The 12,557-nt window shown below is 51.5% G+C and overlaps 1 protein-coding gene across 1 annotated transcript in view; it reads right to left on the bottom strand.

The window, feature by feature from the left end:
• The window catches only part of SHB (SH2 domain containing adaptor protein B), a 150,774-nt gene that overhangs the window by 92,768 nt on the left and 45,449 nt on the right, over window positions 1-12,557 (bottom strand). The window contains exon 2 of the mRNA XM_030817438.1: window positions 5,224-5,344. Coding sequence (XP_030673298.1) covers window positions 5,224-5,344 — 121 coding nt within the window. The remainder of the gene's footprint in view (window positions 1-5,223; window positions 5,345-12,557) is intronic.

Raw genomic sequence — 12,557 nt, 5'->3', positions numbered from 1 at the left:
GGCAGCCTATACTCCAAAGGGTAATGGTGAGGATCCAGTTAAGAACTGACATCAAGTGCTGTAAGCAAGTACTAGAGAGCTTACTAGCTGCCTCCCCGTTGTTGTTATCACCGACCTATCATTCCATACATAAGTAAATATGGGGGCACACAACGTGCTGCCCATTGTCACACAGCCAGTTAGCAGCCCAAAGTCGCTAGAAGCACTAATGACTGCCTGCTCAGAGGCTATTACTTTGCAGGGGAAAACTGAGGTCCCTAGGTCATTCAGGTGGCAAGTGACCATCCCAGATCTGCTTGACTCCAGCCTGGGCTCCTCCTGCACAGGTACGCCACCTGCGGCACACGGAGGGCACGGCCTTCTTGTCAGCGTTATGCTTACTTATTCAAGACGCTGCCCTGTAACTACAAGTTACACGCACACATACATATAAAATGTGATATCATCCAAAAAGGATCACTCTAAAACGTTAAACTTTATCCATGCCACTCCTACTCCACTGCCGTCACCAGCACCACTCTGTCTTCCCCCACCATCTCCCCTTCGAAGAGCTTCACGTCAGCTCTGTGAGCCTCTTGGAGCATCGACGCACTGAAGGCTCATCCTGGCCCACATTCAGCCCTGCCATCAATCACTGGGGTGACGCCACAAAGAACTACACACAAATAATTTTGAGTCAAAGGGAGCTTCAGCAAGGATCGTTACAGCCAGAAAACACCCCTTTTAATAACCTATATTCTTAAAAACAAGAATTGTGGGTAAACTAGGGCATAGCTGCCAAGCTAGGATGCAAACACAGAGCAGCATATGCTAGAATGCTTCTTTGGAGAGAGAATGCATGAGGTCTTTAAGAGGTTCTAAATCAAACTGCCTCAATCAAATTGCCCTGCCTTGGACCTAACCCCATGGGGTGTGCCCTCATTTAAAAGGCAAAGTCAGTGCAGTGGCTCATGCCTGCAATCCTAGCACTTTAGGAGGCCATGGTGGGAGGATTGCTTCAGTCCAGACCAGCCGAGATGACACAGTGAGACCCCGTCTCTATTAAAACTACAAGAAAATTAGCCTGGCATGGTGGCACGTGCCTATGGTCTCAACTACTAGGGAGGCTGAGGCAGGAGGACTGCTTGAGCCTGGGAGGCGAAGGTTGCAGTGAGCCAAGATTGTGCCACTGTACTCCAGCCTGGGCAATAGAGGAAGACCCTGTCTTAAAAAAAGCCGAAGTTTCTCAGGTCACTTCTAGCCAGATGAACAACTACTCACCTTTGAGGTCTTCAGCAGCACCCGGTAGGGGACTCCGGCTCCATTCCTAAGGCAAACCCTCCATGAGATCGGGGCTCCCAGCAGATGCCCCTCCCAGCCCCCTCCCATTCTGGACTCCTATACCAACATCCTGCCTGTCCTCCCATTCTGGACTCCTATACCAACATCCTGCCTGTCCTCCCAGTCTGGACTCCTATACCAACATCCTGCCTGTGGCTCCATGGGACCTCAGCCCCTGTCCCATGTTCTGCACTCAGAGCAAGCCACTTATTTCTATCAGTGCATCTCCAGGAAAGCAGCCGAACCTCTCAGTTTCCCTCAGCCTCATGATGAAGAGACATAATGAGGCTTAATGAGGGTATATGTCAAAGTGCCCAGCATGGAGTCTGGTCCCTGGCAGGGGCTCCTGCCATTTCCTCATGTCTAGGCTGTCCCAGCATCTGATGCAAACACTACACTTCCTTCAGTACCCCACCCCAAAGTTTGCAAAGCGCAGGCCATACTTTGTACTCTGCCATCAATTCACTGGGCGTCCTCAAGCAAGTCTCTGTCCCCCCCCAACCTCAGTTTCCCCATCTGTAAAATGAGGCTGTTCGGTTTAGATGACCTCAGTGATCCCTTCCCACCCTGACATTCTGAACATGACCCAAAGTCACTCCTGTAACCACCACTCCTTTAAGCCAGAGCCAACACCTGCTGAATGCAAGACTGACAGAGCTGCAGGGGGGTACAGGCAACAGCCCAAGGGATGGAGCTGGTTCTGGGGCTTCCACAGAGCTGGTGTCTCACCAAGCCTGGTGGAGGTGATGGGATGCGCTGGCCGTGGTTGTCGCAGGGCCCAGGCACGCATCACATCTGTGGTGAGGACTCCCCCCGCCAGCCTGCTTCTCTGAGCCACTGGAGGACAGCAGGCTGCCTTCCCTCGGGACCCCAGATCCAAACACAAGCTCAGCTCTTGGCCTCTTGTTGCCCAGTGAGGCTGCTTTGCCAGAGGAGATTAGAAAGATGGGAGTGAGTGTGAGAGGGACCCTCCAGAAGTCTGGACCTAAGTCCCTCCGGTCCACTGCTCTCTGCCCTGGCCCTCACTAAATGGCTAAGTGTTCTGGAGGCCACACTGGTGGTCAGAGAATCTCCTTTCATGAAAAGGAGGAGCAGGAGGCAGAGAACAGCAAAGGCAGAGCCGAGAAGGTGCACCCAGATCCTTCAACAATCAACCTGCACGGGCTGCACAGCCCTATAAGCTGACAATGGACATGGACCTGGCACATGCTAAGTGCTCAGTAAATGCTGCCTCCTCTCCCTTCTTTCTCCTAATTCAAGAAGGAATCAGAAGAAGGTACTCAAAGACAGGAATGCAAAAAACAAGCAAAAACCAGACAAACAATAAGCAGGCCACAGAAAGAGGTATCTGTATCCCAAGTCCCCGGATATACAGGGTACCAATTTGACCGGCCTCCAAAGCCAGGGCAGCCCCAAACTTGCTCCCAGCCACTTTCCTGCACCCTGCAGCACAATGTGCTGATGTGCCCCTGCTCATGGCCCTGCCTGTGTGGGGTTGTGTCCGGAATTAGTGGGTTCTTGGTCTCACTGACTTCAAGAATGAAGCCGCGGACCCTCGCGGTGAGTGTTACAGCTCTTAAGGTGGCGCGTCTGGAGTTGTTCATTCCTTCTGATAAACGGATGTGTTCGGAGTTTCTTCCTTCTGGTGGGTTCATGGTCTCACTTGCTCAGGAGTGAAGCTGCAGACCTTCATGGTGAGTGTTACAGCTCTTAAGGCCGCGAGTCTAGAGTTGTTTGTTCCTCCCGGTGGGCTCGTGGTCTCGCTGGCTTCAGGAGTGAAGCTGCAGACCTTCCCGGTGAATGTTACAGCTCATAAAAGCAGTGTGGACCCAAAGAGTGAGCAGTAGCAAGATTTATTGCAAAGAGCGAAAGAACAAAGCTTCCACAGTGTGGAAGGGGACCCGAGCGGGTTGCCACTGCTGGCTCAGGCAGCCTGCTTTTATTCTCTTATCTGGCCCCACCCACGTCCTACTGATTGGGAGAGCCGAGTGGTCTGTTTTGACAGGGTGCTGATTGGTGCGTTTACAATCTCTGAGCTAGACATAAAGGTTCTCCATGTCCCCATCAGATCAGTTAGATACAGAGTATCGACACAAAGGCTCTCCAAGGCCCCACCAGAGCAGCTAGACACAGAGTGTCGATTGGTGCACTCACAAACCCTGAGCTAGATGCAGGGTGCTGATTGGTGCATTTACAATCCCTGAGCTAGACATAAAGGTTCTCCATGTCCCCATCAGATCAGTTAGATACACAGTATCGACACAAAGGTTCTCCAAGGCCCCACCAGAGCAGCTAGACACAGAGTGTCGATTGGTGCACTCACAAACCCTGAGCTAGATGCAGGGTGCTGATTGGTGTATTTACAATCCTTGAGCTAGACATAAAGGTTCTCCACATCTCCACCAGACTCAGGAGCCCAGCTGGCTTCACCCAGTGGATCCTGCACCGGGGCTGCAGGTGGAGCTGCCCGCCAGTCCCGCGCCATGCGCTCGCACTCCTCAGCCCTTGGGTGGTCGATGGGACTGGGTGCCATGGAGCATGGGGTGGCGCTCGTCGGGGAGGCTCAGGCTGCACAGGAGCCCATGGAGGCAAGGGAAGGCTCAGGCATGGCGGGCTGCAGTCCCGAGCCCTGCCCTGCGGGAAGGCAGCTAAGGCCCGGCGAGAAATTGAGCGCAGCGCCGGTGGGCTGGCACTGCTGGGGGACCCATTACACCCTCCGCAGCCGCTGGCCCAGGGGCTAAGTCCCTCATTGCCCGGAGCTGGCAGGGCCGGCCGGCTGCTCCGAGTGCGGGCCCCGCAAAGCCCACGCCCACCCGGAACTCCAGCTGGCCCGCAAGCGCCGCACGCAGTCCCGGTTCTCTCTCGCGCCTCTCCCTCCACACCTCCCTGCAAGCTGAGGGAGCCGGCTCCAGCCTTGGTCAGCCCAGAAAGGGGCTCCCACAGTGCAGCGGTGGGCTGAAGGGCTCCTCAAGTGCCGCCAAAGTGGGAGCCCAGGCAGAGGAGGCGCCAAGAGCAAGCGACGGCTGTGAGGACTGCCAGCACGCTGTCACCTCTCAGGGTCACAGGGGCAGCCCACACAGCTGCTCTTCAGTGTCTGGCCTGCCCTCTTGAACCAGGAGAAGCCACAACAGGGGTTTCCCTTTTGTTTGTGACCTTCCCCCAATCCTGCCTACAAGATGACTGATGTCTGATAGCCCTTCACTCCTTAAAGATGCTCCAAGTGTTGTATTATCCTGGCTAAAATAGGCCCCCAGGATGCTGCATACCCAGCCACATTCTTCTTGACTCCACACAATTGCTTTGACAAGGTTTTGTCATCAAGGGCCAACAGGAAAACAGCCACTGGGGGAATGTCTCCATGCTTCCTGTAACCCTGTCATGTAGACCAGGGTTCTTTATGCTGCTTCCAGATCCAAAACAAAGATTTCTGGGTATGCGGCCAGAAATAATTTTGTCTCTACTAGTAATCTGGTCAGCTATCTTCCACTGAGCAATGAAAGCCAGGTGACCCAGCCTGCTTCCCTTTTTGCCCTGCCTACTAGGAAGCTCCAAGTAAAGTTTTATGTCTCAAATGCTATCTTTCTTCACTCAGAAATTTCTGATAGAACTACTTTTTCTCCCTCCTCTCCCCACTTACTTCTTGGCCCCTACCTTTGGTTATCTGTAAGTGATATCCTTGTATTTGGACTATCATGGTGCCCTGCCAGTTTTTTTCCTAATATAGGTGAAACATAAGCAGGTAAACTGTGGGGAAGATTTAATACACCATTGCCCCCACCTACCAACATGAAAGCACGCACCATGCCCCCACTGAGGCTGGTTGGGGACCACCAAGCAGTGCCCTCACTCCCTTTCTACCCCCCAAATCCCAGCTGTGAGCCCCTGTGCTTCAGCTCCGCTTACCTGTCATGATCCTCTGTGCCTCATAGGGCTCCATGTAGCCAGCACTCTCCCCCTTTCCTGCTTTGCTCTTGAGATCATTCTTGGCATCAAAGGGATCTGAGTAGTCATCGGCTATGGTCACCTGCAGAGAGGAAGATGGCAGGTGTGAGTCCACCTTTGGCTTTTTTGTTTCACATCTCTTCACAGCTATGCTTTGGGCCTCAGCTGGATGAGCAAGAAGAGGTAGGAGAGGCAGCAACCAAAGCCGGCACCCGGACTCAGGGAGCTCCACGTCTCACAGGGGTAACGAATAGGGACCCACACTGGCAGGGCTCCACTGCGAGGAAGAGCCCTCTGAGCTTGTGCATGCCTGGCTGGCTCCGGGCACAGTGAGGTGAGAACAGAAGGGCATCTGGTGGAGGTAATAACACACACTACGCACGGAGGCGAGAACCTGGAGGGCATCCTCAGAGAATGTGAGTTGCTCGGTTTAATGGAATGGAAGTGGAGGAAAAGTTGGAAACGAGATCACAGAAAGCCTAGAAATGCTGACATGCCCCTGGTGCTGGCTGAGGCACAGAAGAGTCTGTCTAGAGATAATTAGCTCGGAATTCCATTTCCCCAGACCTGGAACACAACCACGCCTTGGGTCATCAGACAACAATTTGGTGAGATCAACATACTACAAAGATCACTGTGGCCCCAGACAGGCCAAATAAAAACACAAAAGCAGCTCAAGGATCGACAGACAGCCAGGGCCAGTAAGGACCCGAAAGCAACAAACCCAAAGACCCCTCGACAACACATGGGTAAACTGAGGTCCAGTGTGAGCAAAGGCTTGGCCAGATCTTCCGCCTCCCAGGGCCCTGCCTGAGCTCCCCACTTGTCTGTATTCCAGAACACAGCCCCTGCCTCTTCTCCCCAGAGAAAAATTCTCCAAATCACAGACAAAGAGTGAGTCACCTGGGGGTGGGGGGAACTCCCATGAGAACCTTGAGTATCTGGGATTCTAACACTTCAGAGACCACCATTCCATGTTTTCCCTGGAGAAGAGTAAAAATTCTCGATTAGAGGCTCCAATTAAACGTGGCAAGTGTTCCTCCCTCTTTTTACTTCCTAACCTTTAGGAGAGGCACAGAACCCACCGAATCCATGCCCCTCCTGCTTAGCCCCGCTTCATCACAAATTTCCCTAGGACTCTTGCCCTTTTTGGTCACATATCTGGCAAAGGCCAAGCCCTCAGCTCCTCAGCCAGTGCCACCCGGCTGCTTCTCTTGGGAGGGGGTAGGTTAGCGTTCCTCTCAACCCTTGGGGTTACATGAATTGTTATTTAAATTGTGGGTTTAATTAGAAACCACAGGAGCCTGCTCTCTCTCCCAGCTCCTGGAATGTAAGGCATTTGAGGGGCCTGCAAACTCAGGGGAAGGGAAAATCCCCCTTTGTCTGCCTGGTAAATGGCAGCTTGTGGCAGCCGTCCTGGCAGGGTGAGCAAGTGACCGCCAGCTGCCAGGAATGTGATGCCCGGGAAGGGACAGCAGGCGGCAGCTCTGTCCCTGGCAAGCGGTTGGAGGCCAACGAGAGGTTTAGCACACAGTGGTCACTGCTCCCCAAATAAGAGAAGCTCATCAATGAAGACCGAAGCCCAGAGTGCCCAGCACTGGAGCATCTATGGCTCCCGCTGCCCCCACTCCACCGCTTTCTCCGTGGCTCTGGCTCAGGCTCTGAGTCCCAGTGGGGACCCAGTGGGGGTGGCTTCCAGATGCTGACATTGTAATGGCAGCCTTTCTTGAGACTCACTGAGCTCAAATGACACCAGGCCGGGGAAAGAAGGGGTGGGAGAGAGCTAGGCCTTGCAATGTCTTTTATTTGCTATTTCTACTCTACCATTTGCAGAATACATTAGGGAGAAAATTATACACATAAACTGCTGTCAAACAGAACAGTTCAGATGCTGGTCAGGTGCAGGGTTTTGTGTCTCAGAGTTCAAGGGGCCAGACATCCAAATGGAGAAAATGATGTTGCTGCTGTGGATGACATCCAATCTTATTTCTCTTGTCCCAGATTTCCTCACTGTCTCTCTTCAACATGAACATGCTCCATCTATTTTGCAGTAACGAAGGGAAAAAATATCTCCCCTGGAAAACAAAATCATTTGGGGGGATTTGCTGGTGGGGTGAGAGGCAGTTGGGTTGCAGTCTCCATAGTAATCTAGAAATCGCCATTCCAGCTCTCAGAAGTGCTCTGTAATTTGCAAACACAGAGGTTTGCAGGATATAAACCAAATCTTTGTTTGCCCTGGGACAGGAGTTCTGGGAGGCCTGTGATTCAGCAAGTGCTACCTATATTTTCTAATTAAAATGAGATCTGAGCTCAGGCTGTCATGGAGCCGGAGCTGCCTGCTCCACTTACTTCCGTTTCAATGAGAATGTACAAATCCTAAAACCAGGAAAAGCCCCTGGTCTCTGCTGACATATGGTTCCAGTTATACCTGCTGACAGTTGAAAATCCTTCCATTAAAAAAAAAAAAAAAAGTCTAGAATTCTGTTAGTTTAAGAAGCAAATTGGAAAGTTCCTAAAATGTATATTTAATCAATTTGCTTTTGAACTTCAAAGTGAGGTTGGTGGAGGGAAAGAAATTTGAGGTTTGAGCAACCTGAAACTTGGCAAACACTATATTGAACTGTCTGATCTTTTGTAAAATCATGTCCTAGTTTTGGGAATAAAAATTCAACCAGGTGTTAGGAGAGTTGGGCAGGCAGTCAACCAGAGTGCCCTGTGAAGTACCATGGGCCCCAGCCACCAGGACTGGGCAGTGTGACCACTGTCCAAGCTGCCTGGGGCTCACCGCCAGTCCAGATGGCCAGGCAGAAGGTTTGTGTGAAGCGTGCTGCTTTTTTGAGCTAAAAGAAAGGGAATGAGTTTCCTCCAGATGTGGGATTGGATTTCTGATGGGATTGCTTTTGCTTTGCTTTAAAACTTCCCAGTTAGCGGACAACTCCTGTATATCTAATTGAACAATTCAACCAAAAGGGAGCCAGCCGGGACTCCTCTGCAGGCCAGGCCACCTGGGTCCACAAGAAGCTTTCCTTTGATTTTAGTCTCAGATTGGCAGAGACCTGGCAGCCACAGAGGCAGAGCTGAGCAGTAGCAGAAAACACGGCTGCAGAGTGCGGCTGCTTAGCCAATGAGCCACGTCGTCTTGTTTGCTTGGCCTCTTGGGATCAGTGCTAAACCCCAGGCAAGCACCTTTCTTGCTTTCAGACAAAACCATAGACCCCAGGTCAGCCCAAAGCCCCTACAGGGCTTCCATAGGTTCGTCCTCCTGGAGACCTGCTCTGGCCTCCCCTTGTTTTCCACAGGGCCCACTGCAGCCCAGAAGGCAGGGCGTTGTCACAGTCACCTAGCAAACCAGCAGTGGCCTGGGGATGGCCCCTCCATGCCTCCTCTCTGGAATGCACACTGCTGGGGCCCCTGTGTTTTTATCTTAGGAACTTCACTTTGTGATAGGAAGTAGTCTGCAGCTGTTCATCCCAAAGGAAAGGACTAGAGGAAGGTGGGTGTTGCCCCTTGGCCACACTTCCCTATGGACCGGTGAGAGTTTTAGTTGCTTTTGTGGGACAGCTGCACTTGTGAGCAGAATTGGGTCCTCTCCACATGCTTTCAGTGGAAATGTACTCGGGTGGAGACACTTACAAGGGTAACTTTGGGCAGAATCCATTAAAATCCCCTAATGCACCGAGTTTGACCCAGCAATTTTACTTCTCAGTATTTATTCCCAAATGTGCACAAGGGTCCATGGGCAAGGATGCTGCCTGAAGTAATCATGAGAAACCACCCAAAACTACTACATTCATCAATAGAGGAATTGCTAAATAAACTGTGCTAGTTCCATACGATGTAACATTATGCAGCAGGCTGGAGAAAAAAAAAAAAAAGCAGTTACTCTGTGTGAGCTGGCATAGCGCTCCATGACATAGCTCTGAATGGAAAGCAAGCAAGCTGTAGAATGATAACTACAACATGATACCTACTTATGAAAAACAAAACAGAAACCTGTATCTCTATTAAGTTAAAGAAAGGGTCTGGGAGATGCAAACTCCAAACTGACCCCTCTTTGGGAAGGAGGGAAGGACTTGGAATGCGGTGCTTAGGGGAAGTCAAAAGAGACTTACTTCTCTGTAATGTTAAAACATTTTCAAACAAGGAGAACCTACTCATGTACTATGTGCAAAACTAAACTTGCTTAAAAGCACTCCTCTTCCACAGGCTATTTTTGGTACAGTAGACAGACTGTTTCCCAAACTTGCCTGAAGATAGGAATGGCTTGGAACGCTTGTTAAGGAAACAGATTCCTAGGCCCAATAATCTGTATTTTAACAAGCAAGCCAGGTGATCCTTATCAGGAAAGCTTGGGAAACAATAAGCTAGAGCCAGCACCCTTCCCCACCAGTCTAGAGACAAGCCTCCAGATATTACTCTGGAATTGCACTTTTCCCAGGTGTTGCTCAGCCCTGTTCATTGAAGTGAAGCAAGAAGTTTGTGCTAACTGCAGCTCTTTTGCTTTCTTTCCTGGGGGTCAGCTGGAGAAAGAGAGGACCCAACGTGCCATCTCCAGGATCTAAGACATGGAGGAAATGGTAACCTCTCTGCAATCATGTGGGCTGGCTCCAGATTGAGCAATTCGGCCTGTGCAGGGGGAGAGGGCTACCAAAATCTCACAAATCACCACTAAAGAACTTAGTCATGTAACCAAACACCACCTGTTCTCCAATAACCTATGGAAATAAAAATTAAAAAACAAAAAACAAAAAAAAAAACGACTTCTGCCCTGCCACCACCCCGAAAGGGATGGGGTGGGAGGGGGGGGTGGCCCAACAGGGATCCTAGCCCTGAGCAGCTTGCAAGCCAAGGCTCTCTGTTTGAAACCCACAGCAGCTTTCAGGCCAAGGCCAATTTACTCTCAGCAAACTCGTTCTAGGAAGATCACCCGGCTACAGGAAGGGCTAGTGGCACTGCCAAGAGGAGCCACTGCAGAAATGCAAAGGGAATCTCTGCTGAAATTGCTCAAACCTGCTAAAAAGAATGATGAGGCATGTCTGGGCTTGGTGGCTCACATCTGTAATCCCAGCATTTTGGGAGGCCGAGGAGGGCGGACCTGAGGTCAGGAGTTCAAGACCAGCCTGACCAACATGGAGAAACCCAGTCTCTCCTAAAAATACAAAAAAATTAGCTGGGCCTGGTGGCGCAGGCCTGTAATCCCAGCTACTTGGGAGGCTGAGGCAGGAGAATCACTTGAACCTGGGAGGTGGAGGTTGTGGTGAGCCGAGATCGCGCCACTGCACTCCAGCCTGGGCAGTAAGAGGGAAACTCTGTCTCAAAAAAATAAAAATAAAATAAAAAAGAATGATGAGGCCGGGCACGGTAGCTCACACCTGTAGTCCCAGCACTTTGGGAGGCCGAGGTGGGCAGATAACCTGAGGTCAGGAGTTGGAGACCAAGCCTGGCCAACATATAGTGAAACTGTCTCTATTAAAAAATACAAAAATTAGCTGGGTGTGGTGGTGCATGCCTGTAGTCCCAGCTACTTGGGAAGAATTGCTTGAACCTGGGAGGTGGAGGTTGCAGTGAGCTGAGATCATGCCACTGCACTCCAGCCTGCGTGACACAGCGAGACTATGTCTCAAAAGAAAAAAAAAAAAAAAAGAATGGTGAGAGAGGCAGACTGGCTGCCATCTTCCAGGATTGGTGACCCACACTGTCCCTATTGCCCCATGGTCACCCTCATGTGCCCTGCTGTCTATGGGACAGCACAGGCCTGTGTCACACACCACACTGCATTTTTAGCCAGGTGAATAATGAGTGCTGAATTATGATGCAGTCAGCACGTCGTGTCTGCACATCCGCCACCTTGCTAAGGCAAAGGAGAGAGTGTCTTGCTGGCTGAAGGGTCTCTGTGCTGCTCTCCTCTCCCCGGAAAGTGAGGGGGCAGCACCCCAAGGCCCCTGATTCTTGCCAGGCCCTTGACTTTTGTTCTACTCCAAAGCAAACCGCGTATGAATGCACTTGAGAATGTTCTCAAGGCTCCCAGTCAGACCATTTTCTCACGGATTCACCTTTAAGACTATACGTTAATTTCCTTAACAGTTTGCGGGCCGCTAATCTCTTAGAGAATATGATCATTGATGAAGTTGTGCCTCCCCTCATCACATTACATACACCCACAGTGTTGTTGAGCACATCACAGGAAGGTCACGAAGCAAGCCCCCCTGTCTAGGGCCACAGTAACGAACAGTGAAAACAAGACACACTCTCCTTTAACTTAGCAAGGTGGCAGGTGCGCAGACACGACGTGCTGACTGCATCGTAATTCAACACTCATTATTCACCTGGCTAAAAATGCAGTGTGGTGTGTGACACAGGCCTGTCATTGGCTGTGAGGGGGTCACTGTGAGAGAATGATGGCCTGGGGCTCTTTGTCTTGGCTTGCCAGGAGCCCTGGCCCTCTCCCCAGCTCTGGGGGTCAGGAGGGCTCCTTGAAGGTGAGCAAATAGCATTTGGGGATGTGAGGTGGCAGCAGCAGCAGAAGTGCCTCTGTCCCCGCTCCGAGGCCTAAAGTCCCAGTCCTCCTTTGGGACCCCCCCATAACACAGGCCCTGGCGGGCCTGATGTCCACAGGAAGGAGGCTCTGTTGCCATGCCAACGAAGATGACATTAAAGAAACAGAGATTCGGGGTCTGGAGAGGGCTTCAAATAATGATGAGGCCGCTCAGAGAAGAGGCAATGGACAGATGTTCTGTGCAGACCCAGAAGCCATACAGAGACAAGCCAGGTGATTCAGGAAGGACATCGACAGCCAGTAAAGGAACATGCTGCCTGGGAAAGGGAGCTCCTGCTGCTTGGGGTGTCCAAACAGAGGCTCTAAGATGGGCTTCTGCTTTGGGGGGAAGGTCAGTTGACTGGATGCCACACTCAGTATCTTTCTAGTGCACATGCAGTGCAGAGCCCAGACTCAACTTGGACGTAGAGGTCTGAGCTGCCTCAAGCAGAGCCCTGGCTTTAAGGACTGGCTAAGTGGGTGGCTGTTTGCAGAACCCCTGCCATGGCCGAGGCAGGCAGCATTTCCAAAGTCCCAAGCCTGACCAGTGGCAGCTGGGCTGCAGCAGCTGCCCGAGGCTATGTAAATATACAGAAAGGCAGGTGGCAGTGCAGAAAGGATGCAGCCAGGCAGGGACAGTCCAGGCAAGTGGAGCTCTGGAACTGGCTCTGCTACACCCTTGCTGGGTAACTCGGGGCAAGCTGTTTTCTCTGAGTTTCGGCAGGTCACCTGTGAAGTGGAGCAGGGTGGTTTGCCTTCT

The sequence above is a fragment of the Nomascus leucogenys genome, chromosome 8, assembly GCF_006542625.1.
Source record: "Nomascus leucogenys isolate Asia chromosome 8, Asia_NLE_v1, whole genome shotgun sequence".
Lineage (NCBI taxonomy): Eukaryota > Metazoa > Chordata > Mammalia > Primates > Hylobatidae > Nomascus > Nomascus leucogenys.
Note: the sequence above shows the minus strand (reverse complement) of the source record. Positions and strands in the feature narration are given on the sequence as shown.